At 41.7% G+C, this 26,162-nt stretch overlaps 1 protein-coding gene across 2 annotated transcripts; it reads right to left on the bottom strand.

The window, feature by feature from the left end:
• Positions 1–9,294: 9,294 nt before the first annotated feature.
• LOC147248756 (gap junction delta-2 protein-like) lies at positions 9,295–25,348 on the bottom strand. Of its 2 annotated transcripts, XM_086226053.1 has the most exons (3): positions 25,036–25,348; positions 23,401–23,457; positions 9,295–11,763 (listed from the first exon to the last, which is right to left on the bottom strand). In XM_086226053.1, exons 1-3 carry the CDS (start codon positions 25,104–25,106, stop codon positions 10,899–10,901), a joined length of 993 nt encoding a protein of 330 aa, XP_086082179.1. In that variant the 5' UTR covers positions 25,107–25,348; the 3' UTR covers positions 9,295–10,898. The 2 variants fall into 2 exon arrangements, with proteins under 2 accessions (XP_086082179.1, XP_086082180.1); XM_086226054.1 differs by lacking the exon at positions 23,401–23,457.
• Positions 25,349–26,162: the final 814 nt, after the last annotated feature.

The following is a 26,162-nucleotide window of genomic DNA, read 5'->3' as shown; positions in this document are numbered from 1 at the left end:
TTGTGGGCTATTCGTCTGATTGGTTGACTGATACAATACTTGCAAAGAGGAAGCATCACTTCATGAGCAACTTGGTAGTAAAAATATTTAACACAAATCTGAGAATCAGGGTATCCGAATATTTAAACCCTCAGAAGAGTATTCATGTTCAAGCAGATGGAAGGTAGCTGTGTGCGTGGGAACATGGGAATTTTTTATCCAACATATTCAATATTTAAATGGGGAGAATACACAGAGAGGAGAAATTCCACACGTGAATGAGATCTGCGAGAGGGACAACACGCTCACACTCACATCTGAAAATCTTCTTTAGCCACAGTTCATCCTACCTGACTTGGTATTTCTCTCTTAGGAGCCAGACGTGCTGCACCGCTGGTCCAGAGTTGACGTGGTGTCATGCCACACTGGGGATTTTCTAATGCTGCTGTGAGGGGAAAGTCCTCCATCTGCAAGAGTCTTTATTTGCAGGGAGATACAGAGATACTAATCAAGCCCCCCGTGAGTGTGTGCAGGCTGCTGTTGCACTACAGCAGCATCTGGTGGTTTCGGGAGGGCACGGAGCTTCTTCCTCTATGGCGACTAAAAACACAGTATCACGTTCAGCAGGAAATGTTCAGTTGTCCTTCAGGATCAAATTTGCCCTGACAGCAAATTCAACATTCATCCTTACATGGAGGAATACACTGCTGGGCCTTGAAAAACACGCTGAGAGCTGCTAATTGAAAAAGAACTGCCTGGAGGACCCAAAGCTGTGATGTCATCAGGGCGTCGAATCTGAAGCTGTTACTCAGAATAACAGATGGAGAAAAGTAGCCGAGCAGCAAAGTAGAGCAAGTTTTGTTGTTTTCATCTCCAGAATGAATAATTCAGGATCAAATCTATTTGGGACCTAAAAAGCAAAACGAAAATCTTATGACCTGTAAAGTCTGTTTGAGTGGTTTGTGAATAAAAACAAACAAACAAACAAGTATAAAAATATATAGACAAATAAATAAATAGATGATCTTCGGTCAAAATATGAAAAGATTTCACGGATGTCATCTGAGCTGACACGAAAAGTTTTTTTTATTACATGCAAAAAGGAAAGAAAAGTTTCTCCTGCGTTTAAACCGGGTAATATCTTGATCGGAAATTTGAAATGTAATGATGTACCACAAATATGTACTACCACCAAGCTGAGACTTTCTTTACTTCAAATGTTTCAATGAAATAAAGTCATGAATGTTTTCATTTTTTGGGAGCAAGCCAAGTATACTTCCTGCTCGTCCCGCTAACCTCGGTTAATGTATTGGCTTCATTCATTGTAGCCGACATGTGACTGGGGTCCTCATCATGTTGGCATTTTTCTCTAATGGCTCCTGTGGCTAAATGCCAATGAAATGTTAAAGCTAAATGCTAGCACAATTGTGTACTGCTGGTCTTCAAAAACTGGACTCAGTCGTACAAATCAGTAAGTCAGCTGAGAGGAAGCTATTTTTTATTTCAGTTTCCTTTTTACAGTTGTCAGAACATTTAATTCATAAAACACATCTGCACTTTTATTCAAGTCAAGTCACATTTATTGCTTGACTCATGGGGATGTGGCGGCGGCCGGGAGTTTAACACACATCCGATCCATCATTATAAAAACAACATGAAAGACGACGTAGCAGCCTGGATACAGGGACCATCACGAGGACTCAAACGAGCCAAGTCACGGAACATAAAACGTGCAAGTACCATCATTTATAGCAGGAGGCTCCGTTCCCGGACATGAACGAGGGTTGATGCTGAGATGATTTCCAGAATTCTAAAATAGCTTAAACGTGATTAAAAAGAGGCTATTTTAATCATAATCAGATAATTAAGTGTTGGAATTTTACAGTTTAGAAAACATTCCGCCAAGGAAGCAACGGGATAAAAACAAGCTCGTCAAAATCTGTTCATACATTTTCTTCCCAGAACACAACCCATGGATCTCCTGGATCAAATTGATTCCCGAAAATGTTCTTCTTTCAACCGTTGCCCCACACATTGAAGGAATGTGGAAGAAGCTTGCCCACGACGTCAGGAAATAGCACCTACGTATCCGGATCCTCCCAATGGCCCAGAACAGTCATCAGGGTCTACAACCTGATCCTGATCTCATTCAAAACTTATCATAATATTATCTGTCTTTCACCTTTTTTCATTGTAATCTATCCATTAGTTTTTGAAATCTTCTACCAAAAAAAACCCAACCCAAAAAGACACACACTTTTGATCACATTACCTTCACGTCTAGATGAGCAGTTCTGATGGAAAACATTCGTGTTTCAATCTACAATGCAGTCTTGATAAACAGGAGGTGCTTTGAGGCAGTTGTGCTGAACCTCTTCTCTACCTCGTCTTTGTTCATGCATACAGTCACGACCGCTCTCATCAGTGGTCGTGACTCGTGAGCCGTGGGAGGTGAGAAGATGATGATGAGATGTGTGAATGCATAAAGAAGTCAAGATTAGGACCACAGGCGGTCCAGCGGTTCCTGATCCTTTGGGACAAAATAGCAGGAAGACACAGTGGGAAGCATCAGTTTAAATCTCTCTTTCATTCCCGAGCTTCTTTATGCTTCTTTCCACTTGCAGCCTGTGATCTGTGGCCATAATGAGAATTATTCACACCATTACACCATCAAATCATATCATTTAGTTAAGATATCCACAGTCTTTGACGTCCCACGACCTTTTTTTGTAACAATCATTTTTATTTATTTTGAAATTTACTTGAGGAAGGAGAGGCATAATTACAGTGGCATCGAGCAAAGTGGGAAAACAGCAAATATCCTTTGCCTCAGCCTTTCTCTAGTGTACCATCCATCATCGTGGTTCAGGAATTTGTTTTCTTCTATGAGAGCTGCAGTGTACAGCTTAAACCTCACGGAGGCGCTGTGTTTCAGTGTGAACCCGCAGCATCAAATAAACTACTCACTCTGCAGAATAACTGTGACCCCCAAACGTCCATATAAATCTTCTGGTCTCGCTCCCACCTCTAATCACACTATGAGATGTTGAGCAGCTGGACGATGGGCATGTTCAAGGTGGAAGAGTTGGGCTGATTCCACCTCTCTTAGTGAACCATAGGTGTTTGTTAAATGTCATATTTTAAAGCGTAAAAATAGGGAGCATGGAAATTTGTATTAAAAAAAACACCTTCTTCTGTTGCTTGCCATTATAGTATACCACCAAAAGTTCAAGTGCCATTAAAAAAAAAAGACTTACATTTAATATATGTGACCTCTGATTATTGATCCAGGAGGCAAAGGAGAATATGTGGGGGATGGGTGAGGAAGGGGGGCCACCGGTCCAACCAACGCAGCATGTTTGTGAGGTGGAAGCACATCTTTACTGCTGCACAGGAGTCCAGCTGACATGTAGGGTGTGAATTAGAAAAATAAAATCAGCACAAAAAAGGCTCCCTCAATATTTTCAAGCAACACTGGAGTGTCGTGATGATAAGCGCACACGCACGCAGGCACGCACACACAGACACACACGCACACACACACGCACACACACACACACACACACACACATTGTGGAGTCCACACTGACTTAATTTATTGCTGCAGTTGCTAATTTGGGCTCCCGGTGGAGGATTAGGTGTTCTTAAGAAGAATCTTTAGAGATATGTGGGCAATGACTCTGTGTGTGTGTGTGTGTGTGTGTGTGTGTGTGTGTGTGTGTGTGTGAGTGTGTGTGTGTGTGTGTGTGTGTGTGTGTCCACATTAACACACCATTCTTCAGCTGTGAAAAATATTTTTATTTCTCAGCTAAGCAGGATCAATGGAGACAAGCTGCATTAATTCTGTTTTTCTTTTCCTTTAGCCTCTCTGCTGAAGGTCCGAGGAACGATACTGTTGAGAAGATTGCCACTGGATTTGTTTTACTTTTTTTGGTGAGCCAGATTTCTTGTGTTTAACAGCTTCTGAATTCAGACGGAAAGAAGAACACAGGCCTCAGTTTCTCTCACTTTATGAAAGTTCCTTGATATTTTTCCCTGTTTTGATAATTTACCGGAACAACCGCATGGGAGACAGATTAGTTTGGGGGCTATTGAGGGTATGTTTTTAAGATAGACACCAAATCTGCATGACACGCAGCAACTTCTCAAAGACGAACTAATCCAGTAAGATGGCAGAACAGTCATGATTAGAAGGCTGGGGGCAACAAAGAAGCTACTTATAATGATATGATTGGATTAAAACATACACACCATGTGCTCCGTGTCTGATATTTCCCCTGTAAATCAACTGGAGAGTGAAGAGGGATGTCAAATCAGCAGTAGCATGACAGACATGATAATGAAAGCTGGGAAGCTGTTGGGAGGAGACGTCTCACTTCTTTGTCACTGATCTGTTTGAAGAGTGCAGAAGAGAAAAAGGGAGGAATCGAGGTCAAAGACAGTTTAAGAGGATGAGGGTGGCGCAAGCAAAGCAGAAGACAGCATTCCAGTTTCAGCTGCTCTGAGATGTGAAGAAGGAACCATTGCAATGACTGTGTTTTGATTGAATCGAGTGATATCCAGGTAGAGAAGGGGAGGACAGAGAAGGTCAGAGGAAGACGGGAGAGCGGCATCGGGGAGAGGGAGTGAGCAGTGGGAAGAGAGAGGAGTGAGTCAGGTGGAGGGGACCAGATGGAGACAGAGAGAGAGGAGAGGAAGGGCAGAGAGACTTGGCCAAGACAGGATGTCACAAAAGGACACCAGAAAGGAGACAGACACAAAAGGCTAGACGTGGGGCACCGCTCCAGAGAGGGATATGCAAACATCAGTACACCGAAGAACCCAGGAGACTAATGAATTCTTTTTTATGTGTTGTCATATCACTGACAGTATGAATCAGCTTTGGTAGGTCACAGAGCAGATGAAATTTGGATTAAGAGGCAAAGGTGAAACCCTTTAAACGGCAAGTCAATGGAGATCAATGTGCTGTCAAAGATTTATCATCGGGGCAAAGAAACCGCAACATTAGAACTGTTTTTTTTTTTGTTAAGATTTGATCTATTTTACAGTTGGTTGCATTGCTGCACCTGTCAGGTTGACTCAGGGTCGTATTAAAATACACAAAGATGCATGCACATAACAAACATACGGATATATTTCCTTGATTCAAACACGAAAAAGGCCATTGAGAGCAAGATGTCTTTTGCAATGACGCCTTGTCAGCAGCAAATACATGAAGCACTTACATCACCATTAAACTTCTAAGACGTAAAACTAAGTTTCCATAAATACATGATAGTAACACCAACTTAGCAAAAACAAGAATGTCAAAATAAGACAAATAAATGAACATATAACACTGCAGTCAAAAACACCTGTCTTCACATCTCTCATTGCTAATTAAAATCGATTCAAACATTCAAATTCATGCTTCTTGTATCTGATGAAAGAGACCTTTAATTGATTAAAAGTAATTAATTTGTCAAGCTTCAATATTTCCGGCTAGTCGTTCCATTTGTGCGGTGCACAATGATGAGATGTGTCCTGAAGCAGTCACCGGTCATGAACCTCAGTGTGGAGTGGCAGGGTGCATCAGGAGCTTTCAGAGCAGTGGGAGAGGAAAGCATCATAGTCTAGAACTGATTAAAAAAAAAAAAGTTGACTGAACAGTTTTGCTTTCTTCAATTTTGACAAACGCTTTTCTTATTTCTTTATGAAAAAAGACAATGTAGTTTAATAGGAGTTGGTCAGTTCATGAAAACTTTTTTTTTTTTTTAAACAAGCTAGAGGCCAAGGATAAATAGAACACACGTTTGCACACTGGGCGGCACGATGGTGCAGTGGTCAGCACTGTCGCCTCACAGCAAGAAGGTTCTGGGTTCGAGTCCAGGCTCCAGCACAGGATCTTTCTGTGTGGAGTCTGCATGTTCTCCCTGTTCCTGTGTGGGTTCTCTCTGGTACTCCAGCTTCCTCCCACAGTCCAAAGACATCAAGAGGGGACGAGGCTGATCGATACTCTAAATTGTGAGTGTGAATGTTTGTCTGTCTATTTGTGTTGGACCTGCAATGGCGGCCCATCCAGGGTGAACCCCGCCTCACACCTGAAGGATGTTTGGATAGGTTCCAGCCCCCCCTGCAATCCTTAACAGGATAAGTGGTAGAAAATGGATGGATGGTTGCACATCAGTCAAATGACTTGTTCCACTATCACAATCTTATATATTTGGTCTGAATGGCTCATGATTGAAATATTTGTGCTCAGTACTTAAAGTCTGCAGTGCACATGCTTTGTCATGGAGGTGTGTTAAGCACACTTAGTGTGATTGGATGCTAAAAATGTCAATCAATATCCATGACACGTCCCTCCCAAGCTTCATGATTTTACCTGGGACACTGAAACCAAACAGCATGGTAGTGCCTCAGGAGACAGCAGTGCTGAGTTTGAAGTGTGGAACGGGGGGGTGGTGGTGGGGGGGGGGGGTCTGTGGTCTGAGATGACAGAAGGACTGAGATTAAAGTTTCAAGATTAAAGATTAAATCAAGATGCTTTGTGACACCGTTCAGCCCATGAACGTCAAACAATGGGCTCTGAAATTAAAGATTATTTCAAAAACAGATTTTTGAGAGCGTGAAGCAATTCTTTCTTATAGATTGCTGTAAAACAAGAATAAAGACGGGAAGGTTTGATAGGTCACTCATCTGAGGAACCAGTCTCACACACTCTTCACATCATTAGCCTGCTATTGTTCTCCTGCACATCGACAAGCTCAGTCTGTCAGGTGGGAACTATTCATCAGAATTCTAGTTGTAAATGCCAGCATAGCTCACACATTCTCACCCTGATGTCGAAGGTACAAATCAGATGCATCCCAGTGTTACAGTGCGGGGTGTGAATCATACATTCAGATATGAACAGATATCTTATTTAAGAGCAGAGACCATTTTTCTCTCCTTATATGAGCGAATTATTTTCATGCCATCTACGGCATGCCAGCCCCTTACTTACATATATTTGTTTTATTTTATTAAAAATGACTAAACCTCTGATCAGGCTTGTCATTACACGGTACATTGAACCGTCTGTTTGTGTGCTTTAAAAATGTGGAGCACATTTGCAGAGGCACATGGTTGCTGAGTGACAGCTCCTTCCATTGCTGGGCATCGAGGAACTCCTGCGTTTTGCAGATCGCCCGGTCAAGCTTTCACTAAACTCAACGTATACAACTGATTGACTTTTAGAAATCTACCTGAGCAAACATAAAATGTCAGATAGAGTAAGTGGCTTGTGCAGAATGAATATTTCCTACTGAATTTATGATTCGTGTTTATTGAAATACATCGTTTAGGGTCAAATGTGAAACACATGCTTGTTGATATGGCTAAACTAGATAAGTGGGATGAGGATTAGTCAGCTTTGTCCTGCAGATCTCCATGTGCTACCCTCCTGCATTTGGGTATTTGATGTATAATTTCAAAGATAAAATTGAAAGTACATGTAGAAGTGTGAGAGATGTAAGGGAAAAATCAGTTTTTTGAAGTTGTGTGTCAATTACATTCACAATTGCAGGACTTTCTACAAGATCGCTTGTTTTTGTCTCATTCAAAAATAAGATTTTTGGTTTTATGACAATGGAAATAATAACAGTTATCTAAAAAAAAAAACAGTTTAAGCAGTAACTACTGTATTTACCTGTTTAGCTCATCCTTGCTGCAGTGCTGCAGTTTAATGTACAGCAGAGCAGGATTGTGGCTTCCTCTCTGTTGTCTTTAGGTTCACATGGAGCGATGGTGGGAGAGGTGTTTGTGTGCTACACATCTTTTTAGTGCTCATCACCAGTGCCCTCCTGTCACCACGGCAACCAGCCTGGCAACATCCTCAGCAATGCTGTTGTTTAGGCACTTATTGACCCCGCGCGCGCGCGCGTGTGTGTGTGTTGGATGCTTGTTGATTTGAGTGTATATCACACACGGCAGGGTGTCAATCACTGTGATACACATGTCAATAAGAACATAGTGTGGCCTTTAAGTGAATGAATAACCACAAAATTCATTACTCTACATCCCATCAGACAATCAACTTTATTAACACAACACTTCATCACCCTGGTTCCTCTTTCTCTGGTCTCACGATGCTTTAGGTGTTCCTCAGGACACAGCTGCATGCTGCCGGCACTAACTGAAGATTTAATAACGCTAAAAGGTTCACTGCCCCCCAGTGTATCTTTTCTCTCTCGCTTAACCTGCCGCAATCTTGAAATTATCAGGTCTGCTCTTATAATTTACCCCCCTGCTTTTCAATAAAAATGGTGTAGCTTTAAGAAAAACTTCATGTAAAACCATATAATTTTTTCCTGCTGATTCAAGGAAGTACAGATTTATTGAGTATTAACTTCTGATCTGTTTACTTTGGTTAGAAGTTTTAGAGCTTCACGGCTGAGAATAGGTTAAGCATCTATAATTCATCAGCAAAAACTCAGAGTGCACTAATGCATCTAGTCTCTCAGAGATGTATCATTTGTCTGTGTTGAATAATAAATATTGGAGTAGGTTTGGAATCTCTGCAGCTAAAAGCACAGTGATGTAAGATGAGGTGTACGTATCTATGTTTTCAATGAAGTGCAAAAAGATACATTTGATGTTAATACAATTGAGTCGTATACAAACCTGATGACTGAGGACAGGACAGGCAGTGTTTCACCCCAAACAGTATTTGCCGCTGTCTGAGTTCGCTCAAGTAGATAACTTGAGCTCACAGAGATGTTTTTTTTTCCTTCTTGTCACTTCTTTGTGTCTCCAGAATGCAGAAAGAGCCAGCAGCATACATGAATCTTGAAAGTAATCATGGCTAACAACAGCTACAACACCAAAACCGCCCAAATGTTTCCGTTCACAAACTTTGAATCACAATGTCAAGTATAATCCGTGTCGTCTTTTTTTTCTATCCAACTTGGATTGATACCGGATAATGGGCTTATCGGTTTTTAAACAGATTATTTTAGGGGACAATTTTCATATTGTCAACTGTCAGTTGCTATTAACTTTAAGCTAAATTTATGTGGCTAGCTCTTTCTGCCTTTTACAACCTTTCAAGTGCATTGCATATCCGATGTAATCCATGCCTTTTTTTAATCTACTATACTAGATTATACCAGCCAATAGCCCAAAAAGGTTTGTAAACATCTTTGGGCTATTTTTCCTGTTATTAACCAGGAATTATCATTAGCTTCAAGCTAAATATACATGAGATCTGTGTTTTTAAAGCACCTGATAAACAAGAAATGGCAGCAGTAATCATCAGTCGAAACCACCACTGTTTGCATAATAATTTATTCACATATTATTTTTTTTTCACATACTATATATTATTATTGCTGCAGTTCTGGAGCCTTTCAGGTATTCACTTTCGATATTCCCGCAATGGGAGGCTATGTTCTTATCTCTTTATATTATTCATCTTAATGCATGCTGAGTATTACATTTCACAGGAGCAGGATGCAAATAAATAAAACTCTTTTTAAGTTACATGTCATAATCTATCCATTCTATTAATGCTTCAGTAACATGCCTTTTTCAGTCAATGGGGAGGGGGGGGGGGGGAAAACACTTTTCAGAACATATAGTTTCCGTTAGAAAGTGAAGGCTTAACAAAGAGCACATTAATAATACATATTGTTAAAGCTGGCAATCTATGATTTATCTTCATTAGCCCCCCCACCCCCTGCCAAACCCCAAACCCCTGTTCCCAAACCCATTTGAAGCCCGTCTACAGGGAAAAGGCTAAGTGTAATTATTATATCTTATCTATGTACAGTACCTTTGAAATATGGCACCATAACAGCTTGTGAAAAAAAGCTTAAGGTTAAAATATGTGTGACTACAATACTTTTCCTGTTTAATTGAAAACATCTGTTTGTAACTCCATTCATACCGTTGGACAGAGACAAACACTTCACACACGCACAAAGTGGAAACGCTCTTTTCTTGACTGTAATAGATCAGAGAGTAAACAGCATGCCTTGCAGGCACTGGGAGCATTGCGGTGTGTAACACAGTGTTGGAAAGGAATTCTGACTCATCCTCAATGCACTATGTGTCTCACTTGGACTTGATTTTAGTGGTAACACAGCAGCAAATGTTGCCAACTTGCTGGCAAAAGCAGCAGGGCAATGTCAGTCTGTAGTCTGACGGATATTAATACATCATAATGTGGAAGAGTGAAAATGTATCCCAAAAAGCCTGGTACAATGAAAAACCTCCCAGTTTAAGCTAATATTTCTAGTGCTGTTGGTTTCTGTGTTGAAAACTGTGTAACTCTCTTAGACCAAGATTAAAAAGGTGCTTGCTCGTCTGCTGAGTGACTCAAAAAAATATACACAACCAAACGTAACAATATCTTTCTCTCAGTAGCTTCAATTAGCTCAGAATTCAATTTTCACATCAGAGATTGGCTTTTTTTCCCCACTCACATGCGTATGCATGCACACGCTTTAAGCTCTTGCATATGTGCACATAATTGCAAAATGAGGGATTATTTATCACCTATGGCAAAGGCAAATAATGAAGAACTTCAGATCATTAAATCTCATACTACCTTTACAATTTTTTTTATTATTGGTGGTAACTGCTCATTTTTTCCTCTTGAGTTTTAAAGGCATCTAGTGTCACCTAGGCAGAGGAGAACTCTCCATCATGTAAGCTTTAGGTGTAAGCTTTGATACAGCAACACAGTCGCCTTTTTAGGAGGGTGATTCTTCTCTCTTGAAGTGTCAAAGACTCTTTGTGAATTGATGCTTCATCACGACCACACAGAGTCTGTCTGTGCTCCTGAATAATACTGCAGTGGTGAGTTTTGTGCCCTAATGATTAGGAGTCCTGGGCCAGGGAAAGGCTCTTCTCCAAAATTTAAGAAGTCCTTGAGCCCCCAGGCGGAGAAGCCTCTGTCAGACGTAGGCTGACTCACTAGACTGGGTCCTGCCCAGGTTTGGGGCCTGGGACAGGTGTGAAACATCCTTCTTGCGCACTTCACAGATGGACTTCCTTCGTGCCTGCACCCCTCGGATGGCCGTTTTTATCTTCCTCCAGCCAAGGTGGTTGAGCTCTGCCAGGTTGAGCAGCACACATATGCCGCTAACTGCAAACATAAAGACCAAAAATACGGTCTTTTCTGTCGGACGAGACACGTAACACTCCACCTCCTTCACACATGGATAGCGATCGCACTCAAACATTCCTGGCACATTGAAGCCATACAGGAAGTACTGGCCTGCCAAAAAGCCAATTTCCAGCGCATTGCGGAACACAACCTGAATGACGTAGAAACGCGAGATGCCTTCCTGCCGCCGCACTTTAGCACTCTTGTGGGTTTGAGGGAGTCCTCGGGGTCCATTGGGGATCTCCTTGACCTCCAGGCAGTCATGATCCTCTTTACTGCTGTCGGGGTGCACCAGGATGCCGTTGATGTTGCGAGCATGAAGCTTGCGAGTGTGGTGGTCATGATGGCGACTGTGGTGACCGTGACCGTGGTGATCCATGTAAGGATGTAGGAGGGAGTAGCTTCGGTCACGTGCTTTCGCAGACTGGTGAACAGAATAGGTGATGAAGCACAGGCTTGGCGTGCACACCAGGATGATCTGAAAGACCCAGTAGCGGATGTGCGAGATGGGAAAGGCCTTGTCATAACATGCCTGGTTGCAACCAGGCTGCATGGTGTTACAGATGAACATAATTTGCTCATCCTCGTACACCTTCTCCCCCACAATTCCAACTATCAGGATACGGAAAATTACCACCACGGTCAGCAGGATCCTGCAGAAAGACAGAAGGAGAAAGACAGGGCAGGAGGGGGGGAGGGTCACAAGGAGAAAGACAATGTTAGTTAATGTGGGTGAAGGGGACGAGATCAAGTGGAGTCTTGATTCATGATTTTTTTACTAGGTGCTGATGATTTTTGATTCCTCTTTTTCTTAATGAAATTTTGGCACATTACGCTAAACCAATTTTAGACCCACAGAGAGAAAACAGGCCAAGGCCCTTTGTGTGTGTGTGTGTGTGTGTGTGTGTGTGTGTGTGTGTGTGTGTGTGTGTGTGTGTGTGTGTGTGTGCGCACGTGTTATCACTCAGCAGCTGTGACAAACACACACTGCAGGATGATGGAGTTGCGCTCCAGATAGCAGGCACACATGAGCTCACTAATCATACAGGACTAAAGAGGAGTGGTTATTAGAGGATGACAGTGATTCACGCTCATCTTCACCGCTGACATTATCGGTGTCTGTGACACGGATAGCTGCCAGTTACCTCCAATTTGTCAAAACTAGATGTTGCTTCTTCCTCAAAGGTCACAAGTTGATTATTAGCAACAGAAGCTCAACTATACAGGTCGCTTTGTCGCAGTTAGACAAAGATGTGGCTGCTGGATCAAGAGAGCAGTGCAGATCCTTTTCGAAGCATCTGATAGACTGGTCTGGTGTCGATCCGCATGGGCACTGCAGAGGAGGACTGGAGCTTTAACTGCACCATCAGCTCTTTCTAATGAGCAAGGAAAGCCTGCAAAAATAACAGGGGCTTCCTAATATTTATGCCAAAATGCAGTGGATGTGCACGCTGCCTGCATGGAGGAGCCAATTACTTAGATAGAACAAACTTGTTTGCACACAGCACAAGGCTGCCATTGACAACCAAAGCAACAGAGATGAATATCGGGCTGGACCGACTGGTGAAAAGCACCGCTGTCATAGATGTGATTTTTATGCATCACATGTCAAATGAGACTTCATGTAGAGTTTCTTTAACGAGGAACCAGAATGCCCACCCACACTTTCGATGGCCAGTCACCAAAGCAACCGTCAATTAGTGAAAGGTGAGGATGTGCAGGGAGAGAAGAGGCATGGAGACATAGAGGAACCGAACATAGAAATACACTTAAATTGTATGGAATGTCTGAAAATTTACTTTTGAGGAGTGAAAGCGAAGATGAGGGCTCAAGGAGCAAACAGCTAGCATAGGAACATGTGTTTGCGTGAAAGTGACTTAAAATAGAGCATTATGCTGCTGCAGGACTGTTCCTGCTCCACCTGTGAGTGCGTGTCTGTGTGCTTTTTATGTGTGAGAGACAGACACAATGAGGGAGAGTCATCCATGTGTATGACTTGTGCAAAATGGCAAATATGTCCAGCAGTCTGTGCTCGGAGCAGCTGTGAACATGTACGCTACACTGAACCTCAGTGTGTTTAGAAATGTAAGAGGAAAAGGCTTTCGAGTTCCTTTTGGTTCTTCTGAAGACAGATGCAGCTTGCGATCGTGATTTATGTTCAGTTAACCTCTGATCTGGTGATGTAACAGCAGAAAGAGTGTACTTCATTCATACAGAGCACTGAGGTAGAAATCGATAGTCCACACTCCACATTTTAACGCAACTACTTGTTAAAATAATACAGGAAATGTGAGGCTAGCGCCTGTTCACTGTCAGTGTGAGAGAACGTGCTGCTCTGGAGGCTGGTGAAAAAAATGTATAAATTGCTAGAAGGTGTTCACTTTCTATTTAAGACTGACCTCATCTAATGCCAGGGATTATTACCACGTCATAATAGCATTAACTAAATGTCACTAAGTCTGCTGCTATCTCTGTGGAGTAACACATGCTAATAGACTGTACAGGTAATCAAAAATGATAGATTTCTCTCTAATGATTTGAATGCTCTTGTATTTAAACCATTAATAACAGGTTTTTGGTGTCACAGAAATATCCGCATGATTAAAATAAAAACTTCAGAATATCTCTAGAAGTAGTATCTTTCGAAAGCAATTGGATCTCTTCCGTACTGGTAAACGCTGTTGGATTAAGGTTTGTTTTACCAATTTTCCTTGAGGAACACAGGATGTTTTACCTTTAAACTGAGATTATAACAGAGTTAACTAGTGAGTCACGGATACAAGCTTGCGTCATGAGGTTCAACACCTCCTCTGTTCAGTCTTGATCGATTGTCTTGATTGAAAACTGTTTTCCAATAAGTACATTGGCTGCTGTGGTGTGTTTGTTTGCAGGCTTGTGTGGGTTTGTGTGTGCATGTTTGTGTGTGTGTGTGTGTGTGTGTGTGTGTGTGTGTGTGTGTGTGTGTGTGTGTGTGTGTGTGTGTGTGTGTGCGGGCACTACCGCTGGATAACAGGATAATCAGCACATGGCAGATTGCTGCATTAGCAGAAAGCAGTGAACGAAGGTTATCTGCAAACATCAGTGCTTTAAGTCCTGCAGAGCAACGAGCCAATATTGTACTTCAGAGCAGATTGGGGCAGGACAGCCGCAAGGCCTGAACCTGCAGAATATTCAATAACTACCATTAATGATCAAAAAGCATGTGGGATTTTTAGTGGCTCTATAACCCTGGGGAGCTCTGAGAGTTAGGCTACTTGCTGAGTTGATTTTAGAAGATATGGTGCATTCCAGTATGAGGAAAACACACTGTACAGCTGACATAGCTGCCTTCTGCTGGATTTCTGAATGGAAAAGTAGAGGTAGAAGTACTATTGTTTGTTTGTGATGAGAAGAATACGAACATGATACCTGTGTACCGTAACAAACACAACAACGTATGGCCAGCTGACTGACCTGTAAGAGTGTGTGTAAGTGCTGCTCTTCAGCTGGTGTGTTTGCTGGACATATTGGCTCTGTCTTTCCCAGAGGCTTCTACACACACACACACACACACACACACACACACACACACACACACACACACACACACACACACACACACATACACACACATGCACGCACGGATGCGCGTACACACGCACGCACACACAAACAAACACACACACACACACACACACACGTTCATTCATACAGCAGCTGCTGCCGCCAGCCTCCAGGGACAACAATGGCCCTGAGCAGACATCAGATGCACCAGGAAACACACACATTCTCTTACACACACACACACACACACACACCCATCGTGAATATAATATTGTTATTGCATGTAAGTCAAGAGCACTAAATATACAATAGTGTGTACTTGTAGATGGAGGGATCCAGCTCCGACTGCCTGATAGAATTTACTGTGAAGACATCTTGAGTGAAAATATTAGTCCCGCCCATACGCTCCCAATAATAAGCTCCACTGATTGCTGATGGCGGCACATAATGAATAAAGACCTCACCAGGCATAGAAATTAGGCAGCTTAATTATGTGAGTGCAGGCATTTTTTCCCCCTACCGCCCTTCATCCACTGTTCCACTTTCCAACTGTTTTAATAGTTTTGCCCACGCATTAAGCAGACGTGCGTGACCGTCTTAGCCTTCTCTAAGAGCTCGTGGATATTAACTAAACTCCAGTGCCTTCAGCTGCACAGGTTCATTTAATTCAGCCGGCATGTTTTACTGAGAGGATAGCTTAAAATAGAAAAGATCCCAAATGCCTTTACATTTTCCCACCTCAGAGACCAAATTTTCAGTGACTCTGAAGCAAACGACTGATGTGAATAAAACAGGAAACACTGTAAGTTAATTCAGGGAAATGCTACAGGTTATTGTCTCCATTATACCTGAAGATTTGATTTATGATAATATTGTTGAGCTGATCAAAATCAAATCTAATTTGAAAATCAGATTCTGTATTTGAAACTGGCTGATGAATACCTTTATTACGGAAGTCATGTGTTGAGACAGAATGCTCCAAAAGACCGAAGGACGCAGTGTCTCCGCTCAAAGCATGCATGACGATGACGATGCAGCGTGAACCAGATGCAGCCTTCCTTTCATCATGCTTTCATCTCAGTTCTGTCCAGAGAAACAAACACTATGCAAAGTTCTTCCATCTCAAATCATTCAAAAGTTTAAAAAAAAAAAGAACACCTTTGAATGCATGACATCATCACCTCGTCTGGATCTCAACTGGCGCATTCTGCTGTTTGTGGCAGAATGCCATTTCATAGGATTCCATACATCACATTCATAATCAAAGCATGGAGCAATAACAGGATCTACACTAATTCAAGTTCCTTTAAAGTCTAACATGAATTTGCACAAGAAGATGCATGTACAGAAAGGAAAAGCTTTATTTAGATGAGCTTTTTCACGAAGGACTCAGAGGATAAAAACTGATTTGAGTTTGCAGCATGACAGAGAGAAGATTAGGTTTATTCTCGCTCTGACCTTCGTCAGCCCACTCAGTTTATGTCTGTAACTCATTTTGGCACAAGTAGACCCTCATCTGCAGAAATAGCTAAATGCAGGCTTTGAGGAAAAAAAACAGAACTTGATAAAATTCAAACTGTGCTCAGCTAAGTTAGACAATTCCCAGAATGCCTCATTCCTGCAGATAATGTCTGGATTTGATGCAGGAACCTTTGTTTTTCATGTTGCACCTGCGAGACAATTGAGACTGATTCTGAGGGACCGGATTCAAACTCCCACCATGGTTTATATGTATGACAAATCGTCCTGCACTGCTCCCGAAGTCTTGCTTCATTCATTCATTATTTCTCTTTTTATTTTGAAATAACCACCACTGCTCTTATTTCAGATATTTCCTGCCTTAATTTGCGCTTTTCAAAAGAGACATTCTGACTTATTAAAGCAGGAAAAACAGACTTAAAACATTAATGAGAGCAATTTGGTGGGCCAACCCGAGATCTCTGGTGTTATGCTCAGTCACTGATATGGGTTCAACTACTTGAATGAAGCCATCATTAATGTTATGACTAGAATGCCTGCTGCCTTCCATCACTGCATCGGCCTCATTACTCTCTAGTCTGTTCCATCTGTGTGTCCCCTGCATGTTTGTAAGATGTTTCAAACTTTTCTGAAGTTCCAAAAGAGATATCATGTGCAAAAGTTTTACTGCCACCAACTCCAGTTTTACAAAAGTGTTCCTCCAGGCTGATAGTTTTACGTTATGCATTAATTTACTACTCTTAATTCCAAAATGTCTTAAATTTTTGCTCCCGGTGCAGCTTTTTGTCCCAATACCTCGACACATCTCTACACGTCGTTGCTCGCAGTGAAAATAACGAAGAATTTACTAGAAAAATGAAAAGCGCTGGTTTGAAACTTTCCACGTGGAAAAGTTTAGTGTACTTTTCATCATGGAAGACGCATTCTGCACATTAGCATCATGTTCTATGTTTTCATTCGGAAAAATGTGTAAATGTGTAAAAGTGCATTTTCTTTTCATACTGGTGCTCATTAGACAACGTTTATGGGATTTAACAAAGGCAAAAAACATTTTTTTTATAAGGGTTCTATAATATTTTGGGCAGATAGATTTTTTTTTAATATTTGAGAACTACACACAGCTTGAAAAATGGGAGCATTAACAAAGGAAGGGATGTTTCAGATTACATTTACCATCTAGTCTGTGCTCAAACGTCTCAAACAAATCATATCAGATAATTTACCGTTATTTCTGGTCCCCACATGTTCAAAATCCTTCAGACCCCATCCGTCATTATTGATGGACAAGAGTTGAAATAAACCACCTCAATGCTACAGGTAAACATGTACGGCAATGGCTTATTGCTGTCTTTTTGGAATTATATTATCTGGCTAAATGTATCTGTTATGTTCGAACTTGCAATATAGGAACAGACATATGATTTATGATTAAATTAAACTATAGCTAGTAAAGCTTATTGATGGGTTTGCTCAGCCTATGGCCTTCGTTTCTTAAAATAGCTGCGTAGGCTTTGTTGATATGTGATGATAAAACAAACTGTATGACAGGAAGAGCGGTACGGCCCATTGAGCCTGTCCATCCTCTCCATGCTCTCCTCTCCCTCGCTCTGCAGCCTCGTGTCTTCCTTCATGAACAAGCTCATCTCTCTTTCTCCTAAGTGCTTCTGACTTCCAAGCACAGGCGGATGGTCATCCTGCGAGTGGAACAGCAATGTTCTTACTGACAGAAACGGCTCAGCCTCCTAACTGACCTGCTCTGCAGGACAACAACAACACTAACGCTGCTTTCCCTCATTTTTTTTCAAACCTAACTGACGGAGAGATGTTTATAATAAAATTGCAACTGCACCATAAAAATCCTGTTATGTGGTTTAATGAAATCAAATCAAATGTAATGTACTGATCTGCACTCAGTAACCCAATTATGTCATTATACTCTCAGTGTTTATATTGTAAGGGTTTTATATTTAGGTAAGTAAAAACTGGCTCAAATCTCATAAGTCTCCAAACCTAATAAAAAACTGTATCATGCTCATTAAAATACAGAACATTTGTAGGGAAAGATTACAAATGAACGCGAATGATGAGTGCAGCTCCAGTCATAAAATCTCTGTCACACCGTGTGATCAACAGCATCAGGAATTTTTGCACAAATAAACTAATGAGAAGCTCAGATGCACAGAAAATGGGTTTAATTTGAAAGACGGCAATTCGCCACAGCAGGAAGGATAAATAACCCTGTCAAATCCTGACATGTTGCCTTCAGTATGTTGCTTTCTTCGCTACAGATTTTTGTCTTGGAAGCTGAAAAATAACGATACTTCCAATATATTCTGAAATACCATCAGAAATGTCCTCAGTTGATGCAGAGCATCACAAATTATTTTGGGACAACTAGGATGCCCTTCTCAAAGTAGGGTACCTCCCTCTGATAGAGACCCTGACCTATTTAGGCAAAGAGGAGGAAGAGCGCAAATAACTGCAGCAACTTTGGGGCAAAGAGGAAGATCTGCATCTGTGTTGTGCTTTTAGAGTCAACGACAGCTATCTTTAAATATTGGTTTTTGGGATATACAACCGAGGGAGCGCAGCAAGGCCTTTTTTTTTACAATGCTTGCTCCATTACATTAAAAGGCCGGTCAAGTAAACATACATTTTTAATGAATGACTTGACATCTGTTGCAACCTGCAACAAGGGCCACGTAACATTCATTCAAATTTTATGAAGTGTTTACAACACTCAAGCTGAGAGTGACAGATGTTAAATAAACAGTGTTTTACAGGGGCAAAAAAGAGATTCCCAGCGTATTGAAAGACATAAGACAAAAAAAAAAAATCGACAGAAAAGCTGTTGTTTAAAAATCCTGAGATGAAATTACTGTTTGAAATCAGTATTTGAAAATACAATGCCTTAAAAATACATAATAATGATTTTTTTTGATTCAACACACAACTTCTGCCACTTATTAAAGATGCTGTTTATTCAGCCAAACTTGCATTGCTGTGTCTGCACAGGCGGTGAATATTGCATGGAATTCCTCTCAGAATAGCACCGCCATCTCCCACAATGAGGACGAACAGCATTTCATTTAGCTCAATGTGAAGTTCAAAAACGCAAAATCATAGGAGTCCTTTAAAGAGAACATAATCAATTCAGTGAAGATGTACTGAATTTCTGTGACTGCTTCCTCTGCAGACGGGTCACTCAGCAGGAGTTCTGACACAGTTTCTCGGAACAGAACCTCTGCAGAGGAGAAACTTTTCTTGTTTCCTCCCTGTTTCCTCTCCCCCTCTCTATTCTCTTTTTATACTGCCTCATATCCTCTCCATCATTCCATCTGGCAACCTTTATTATTTTATCATCCTAAGATCACTCCAGTCCTCCATTATCTCTGCCCCTTTTTTTTTTTCTCGCTCTACTTGTCTTTACTCTGACCTCGCTACAGCACTGCAGTGTAGCGGCAGACACATCAACTCAATTCATTTCTTCCTTCCTGTCTTCCTACCTGCAAGGTGCATACCTTAGATTCAATGTTGCATCCCCAAAGGCATCATACTTTCACAGTAGAACACGTTTTTAAAGGACACACACATACACACGCGCACACACACACACACACACACACACACACACACACACACACACACACACCTGTGAACTTCAGAATATCTGAACACCACAAGTGTAAAAAGAAAATACATGTACAGTATGTATACAATACATTTACTTTCAAGGAGATGTTTCGTGTCTGAGTGTCAGATGAGGAGCACAGTTACAGAATCTTTGTCTTTAATATTATGAAGATTATTCAAGGAGCACAATCAGCTTCATCCAAACAAAAGTCATCATCTCTCTGGCTACTGTGCCAGAACTCCATTGTGAGGCCATTTGAGTTTAGAAAATAAATACGCCTATAGATCATATGTCTATGTTACATTTTTGCCTATTTTTTATAAACAAAAATATGATTTACACAGGCTACCTGGAGCCCAAATACAAGATTCCATCAAAAGCCACTGTGACTAAACCATTAAAAAAAATCTGTACCAAGAGAAGGATGAGCTATCCAGGACAAGCTAACTCTGACCACCACTGAACAGCTCTAACAAACAGAAGCTGTGGAGGAGACTTTAGAACCAGAAACATCATGGCCACCAGCTCTCCAGCACACATCCACTGGACTGGAAGAGCTTTTTTTTTTAATGTCACATGTTTATGAAAACAAAAAAAGCAGTTAGTTGCAGCTTTATGGGTGAATTTTTCTGCCAATGGTCCTTAAAGAAAATATCAGCAATCAACTTTACTTAATTTTGTTACTTAAAACTGAAATTTACGTAGACCGATTCATACGTAACAATTCTGACCCTAGATGTAGAGTACAACCAAATGAAAAGAATCAATGAGAAAACAATGTTTCTTTATTCACACGCTACGTATTCAGTAAGGCGGGTAGATTATACATTTACATCTGGACTTTTATCAGAATTTGTTCATCATTTCCATCATGGATGATGCTTTCATCCTCGGTGCACAAGGCAGAAGTTAGCCTTGAGGGCTCTGAGGCCCCGTTCTGACAAAAGACCTATTAAATCTAATTCTTTTTCTTTGACAAATAAGGTGACCAAACAGTTACAAATACCAAACTAGCAGTTTATGCTGTTTCAATTTAACTCAGAACTTTCATCTGGATACTTGAGTTTAAATCCCACTTCAAATACTTGCAAATTTCTCTCTGAGAGTTTAGTATTGGTTGCAAACTTGTCTATACGTGTATGAAGTAAAAGGGGAGTTACAAGTACAGTCTTATTTATGTGTTCGAAGCTTTGAGAAGTCATAGACAAATATCAGCATTACAAAGGCTGCTTGCATCATATTCATATTTTAGTTCTGCATATCATTTCTTGTCCAAAGTCAAAATGCTTTGAAAGTCAGTCTGCAGAGAAATATTTCTGATTCACCATTCGGGCCAAGGGGTGCTGACAAGAGAGTTCCAGATATTTAAGGAGACTGGTAATAGGGCACATCAAGGCATACCGTATCATATCAGAGGTTTTTCACTCAGTTTTCAGAATCTCTGGTCATAAGGAAAAGATAATATTAATCTAAATCATTTAGATTACGAGTTAACGCTCTGTGTGAGTAATGTTTAAGCACTTACCGACCATACTGAACTGTCTAATAACCTAAGGTTTAACGCCCCTGTTTCACTACAACTGTCGGTTTCCAGTAAAGTTTGCTTTGGGCAAGAAAACGAGGTTAACGCAGCCTTAACATTGATTTCTTTCAAAGTGTCATCACGATCACTGGTCATCCATGCACACATTGTACATTGTTCAATTAGAAGTCAGGCTTATAAATCAAAATACACATTAAACTTTGTATGAGTCAAAGTATGCAAGCCACCCGTGGTTAGTCAGAGGCACAGAAGCAACTCTCAGTTTGTGTTTTTCAAAGACCATGATTAAGCTAACCTATGCCACAGCGTAGAGTTGGTCCGTTTCTATTTTTAACACTCTTCCATATTCCTAGGCTAATTATCTCTCCTATGCCAGGGCATAGGTTAGCTTAAAACCTACAATTAAGGAGAAGCTTAATTGTAGCTGGATTACACAGTCTAGATATCCAACAGTGCTAGCTAACAGTGGTGGAACTACATCCTCATGTTGCAAGAGAAAGGGTTGGCACTCAAACAGATGACTGACATGCAACCATGTTCCAAAGTTTTAATGCAAGGGAGACTTTTTCAGCCATTGGGAGACATCACTGCTCTGTACTTTGGAACTGCATCCTTTGAACTGCAAGCACAGACATGCAAACTCTTGAAAAATAGGCTAAACATCCTACTTGCGATGCCATCGAGCAGTTGCTGCATGCTCCGGCCACACCCTGTGAAGTGCGGAACTTCACAATACACAACACTGCATCACAGTTGGTTGTGTTCACAAATGCAACAGACCACATCTGACCACACCCAACAACGTCATTGGGTGTGGTCAGGTGTGCCACAGACTTGAACCTTTCAACCCATAGAGGTCAGTGCAACAATTTTGACTCCATACACAAGTTAGTGCGGAGTTATTGGTTAACAGTCTTGGAGGCACCTGTACAGCTTAAAACTGTGCCAGTGGTGAACAATTCTCCAACTTGCTGGTACATTCAAAAAACATTATTCTGAACAATAAAATGTTACCTGTCATTGATTTCCTGACCATGCAGACACATGCTTAGAATTAGGAATCAAGTCTTTATCTTGATTTATTAAACTTTTTTTGCTGAGATTGTGAATGTCAAACAATAATATCTAATAATGTCTGTCTACTGATAAAAAAAAAAAAAGCCAAGGTCCAAACCACCACTTAAATGCAACTCCCTAACCCAGGGTCTCTCTCTCTCTCCACCAAACTACATGGGAATGTTCCGGCATGTTTTTGAGATAGATTACAAACAAGCTAGACTGTAGGGGAAAAGCAAAATCAGCTTTGTAGGGCTAAACTAAATCAAGGACCTACAGCCTACCACTAACACTACAAAGTAATTCCAAAGACTAAGTTTCTTTGGCTTGTATTGCATAGACAAGCAGAGTCAACTGAGGGAACCTCATTGGAAAGCAGCTGATGTTTTAGCTAATGCCCTAGGGTCAAGTGGAAAGCCTTGTAGGACAAACACAATCTGAGGGAAACCAAAACACATTTACAGAGCATTTCACTGTATTCAGCACAGTTGCACAGCTGGTGTCCTGTATCCTTTAACTCTATATGTTTGGAAATTAACTTTCGGACACAGTGGGTGATTAATCTAGTGGTCTATCATTAGAAGAACAAAAACAGGTACGTACTCAAAGGACTAATTCAAATTGAGCCAGAGAATTTCATTTTAGCTGCCCAGGGAACCATTTTTAAAGCTTTAGTGAAGTGCATGATCAACAAATAGCTTTAATCAAGCATAAAAGAGGGAGCCATTACATCATCAGTGTTCATTATGGCTTTTGAGAGAGGTAGCAGACAAATTGAGAGTTGCCTCTGTGCCTCTGAAAAACTGTAGGTGGCTTACAGTCAAAGAATCATTCAAAGATGAATTTTCAGCATTCTTTGTACCCTGTGTTCACAGGGTATCACAGATTCAGCTGCCAGGACTGGATTTTAAAGCTGCATGAAGTAATTTTTTGACCACTAGGGGGCGGAAAGACTCCAAAACCAAGTCACAACAGTTAGCATTTAGCTTATCAAGTAGTTATGGCTAACATGTTAGCAAACAATTGCCTACTTACATATCCAGCAGAAACAGAGCAACACGGACATCCCTTTGGTCTCCTTTTTCTGGCCACCTGTTGAGTGTAATTCCAATATTCACTGGCGTTTTAGCCTTTGTGTGATCCTCCAGCTCATGTAAAAAAGAGACTATCTCTTTTTTTTTTTTTTTTTAGCTTGCTAAAACTTTCTTCACCAGTCACTTTGGCTCTTTTACCTTTTGGGCCTGGCAGTTAGCTTGTTTTAGCTCCTGTGCTGGGAGCGGCTGCCCATGGTGTAATATCATCCACCCTATTTTGGTCTTGTCCCTCCATGGAACCAAAAACAAAGAGCTGAAAATGGTTGAAAGCTCCAAAGAGCTTAAAGTGGAATTGTGATTCTCAGTGGTATCAGAAATGCAACCAAACCCAGAACCAGGGCATCGTCACATAATTAATGATGATTCCAGATATTGCTTAATGCGTCTTCAAGTCAAGTCAACATGCTCTACAGCTTGAAGGTTTTCATTCCATCTGAGGACTACACCAGGCAATTTCATTTGTTAGCTGTTAATGAACCACAGAGGAGGAACTCACTGAAATGACTTTGCGTAGTGCTTAGTTGGAAGGAAAACCTCCACCGAACATGGTTTCAGATCCCTGATCAACAGAAGTTTGGTGCTAATGCAGCTTACATCATCTCTGTCTTTCAAATGCAGTTGTGTCCCTTATGCTGAAGTATATAGACTAATAATCGTATACTCAATTCCCAATTCAACTTGTGCACTTGATAAGACAAACACATAAACATGAGAACTGACTGGAGGAAAGAGGTTATGCCCTTGTTGCAGTCCAGCCTCCATTGCTTTGTTTTTCCTGGAAAGTGATGTTCAAATTATGAATTATTAGAAAGTTTTCACGAGCTAAACCACTTTGACTCTGAAACTTTTGAAAATGAACCTTCCAGTGTGGTATTTGGATTATGTGTAATGAGTGTAAAATTCCACTCTTGCATTCATTTAATCCCACAGAGATGATGTGGACCACATTTTTCCCACAGATATTACAGCATGTCTCCATGGCGTGTCTCTGCTGCCAATCAAACTAAAAGCTCATCTGTCCAACCCTCCACCACCAATGATTCTAATACAAAATACCCAGACTTCAACTATGGTTAAAAAAAAAAAAAAAAATCAAGAGTTATTTTTCTCTTTCAAATTGACAGAGTTCAGAGCCTTTTACTATTCTTTTGATTCTATTATTGACATCTGCTACCTCACCTTTCATCTTCCGCACCTCTGCTGTGCTCTCACTCCCACTCCCCACTCTTCCTTCTGTCTTATTGGTCCGTGCCCAAAAGCATCAAGGGTTATCTATCAGTAGCTTGGCTATTAGGGGGTATCAACACAGGAACCTCTCTGTGTTATCCATAAGGCCCGGTAAAGCTTTCCATTGATTATGTGCAATTATCTCTTAGCTAATGACGGGTGTGGAGGAGAGCAGGGGGGAGACAGAAAGGACAGGGGAGTTCAACTGTAGGGGACTGTAGAACAGAGAAGAGCACTGGGACAATCCTGAGGACGGGGATGCCATCAGCTGATACATACGGAATAAAATAACAACCAGCTCATCAGTACGAACAAAACCCGGCACACACCAAAGCCGTGAGAGACTTACCTTCCAATCATGGTAGAGTGCTGCTGGACAGCCGCCTCGAGCAGCCTCTCTAAAATGGTCCATTCCCCCATGGTGATGGAAAGGTGGCAGAGTTGTCAGAAGAAACCGGGCTTGGGGAGTTGACCCCTCTTCCTCCAGCTTGTTCTTTCTTACAGGACCGGCCTGTGCTCTTGTAGACCTGCCGGTCAGCTGGGGTACATCCACCCCCTGTCCTGCTCCCGTTTGACCTCTACACGTTGACCTGGCTGCAAACTGATGTGTGTCTTCTGGGTCTGTCAGGCTATACTTCTCTCCCTGGTGGAAAAGAGGTGCTGATCTTATTGCCTCCCCCTCCGCTCTCCCTCTTTCTCTCCCCTTCTCCCCCTCCCTTGAGCAGTGATGCTTGTCCTCCCCCTGCCGCACCACTCCGTTCTGCGCTACAGCATATGCTATAGCTCACTGTATGAAAGCCATGATCGCCCTCTCTTTTCCACTTCTCTCTCTTCAGCCCTTTGCTCTTTTCTCCTTCTCCTCTCCCTCTTCCTCCTCTGTGCCTGCCGTCGTCCTCCACCCTACCCCGAGGGCACTCCTTGTACTTTAGCTACACTCCCTGCCATCAGTGCTGCTCTGCACTCGTCCTTGCATTGTGCCTTTGCCTTTGCTGCACCCTTGCTACTCTAACGTAAAGACACACAAAGCATATAGCTCATTCTCCCTGGCTTACCTCAGTGCACAGCACCATAAACAAAGGCTTGCACACACTTGCGCTTGACAAAAGCTCTGAATCCCACTCTCCTACTTCCTACTGAGGACTGAAGATCCACACCAGCACACAAAGCTCCTGCCTGCTGAATGTCATTTTATGACTGGAGGAATGGTCGCTCCCAAAGCTCCAACCACTACAAGGACCCATAAAAACCTGCATGCACATGCATACACACTCTGAGCCACACGCGCAAACACGCTGCCACCCAGCCCCTCAGTAATAAATCAGCTGCCTTGCTGCATCCAGCCAGGCTGAACCAAAGCAGTGCGCTGCAGACCTGCTGTCCAGTGTCGTCCCCTTTGCTAATTTCAGCACAGTCCAATGCTCAGAGTCATGTCTGCCGCAGAGAGCGGGGATGAAGAGCTGTCCTGTAAAGCCTATT

Source organism: Aulostomus chinensis, chromosome 15 (genome assembly GCF_037954235.1).
Source record: "Aulostomus chinensis isolate RoL2024-O1b breed Wild chromosome 15, RoL_Achi_v1.0, whole genome shotgun sequence".
Classification (NCBI taxonomy): domain Eukaryota; kingdom Metazoa; phylum Chordata; class Actinopteri; order Syngnathiformes; family Aulostomidae; genus Aulostomus; species Aulostomus chinensis.
This window is presented reverse-complemented; position numbering and strand designations above follow the sequence as displayed.

What these genes read in the sequence shown, in the direction of transcription:
- LOC147248756 (XM_086226053.1), bottom strand. Translation starts at nt 25,106, where the DNA reads ATGGGGGAATGGACCATTTTAGAGAGGCTGCTCGAGGCGGCTGTCCAG. An exon ending in CACTCTACCATGATTGGAAG is followed by an intron (nt 23,458 to 25,035) that starts GTAAGTCTCTCA and finishes TACACTCAACAG; the next exon opens with GTGGCCAGAAAAAGGAGACC. An exon ending in GCTCTGTTTCTGCTGGATAT is followed by an intron (nt 11,764 to 23,400) that starts GTAAGTAGGCAA and finishes GTCTTTCTGCAG; the next exon opens with GATCCTGCTGACCGTGGTGG.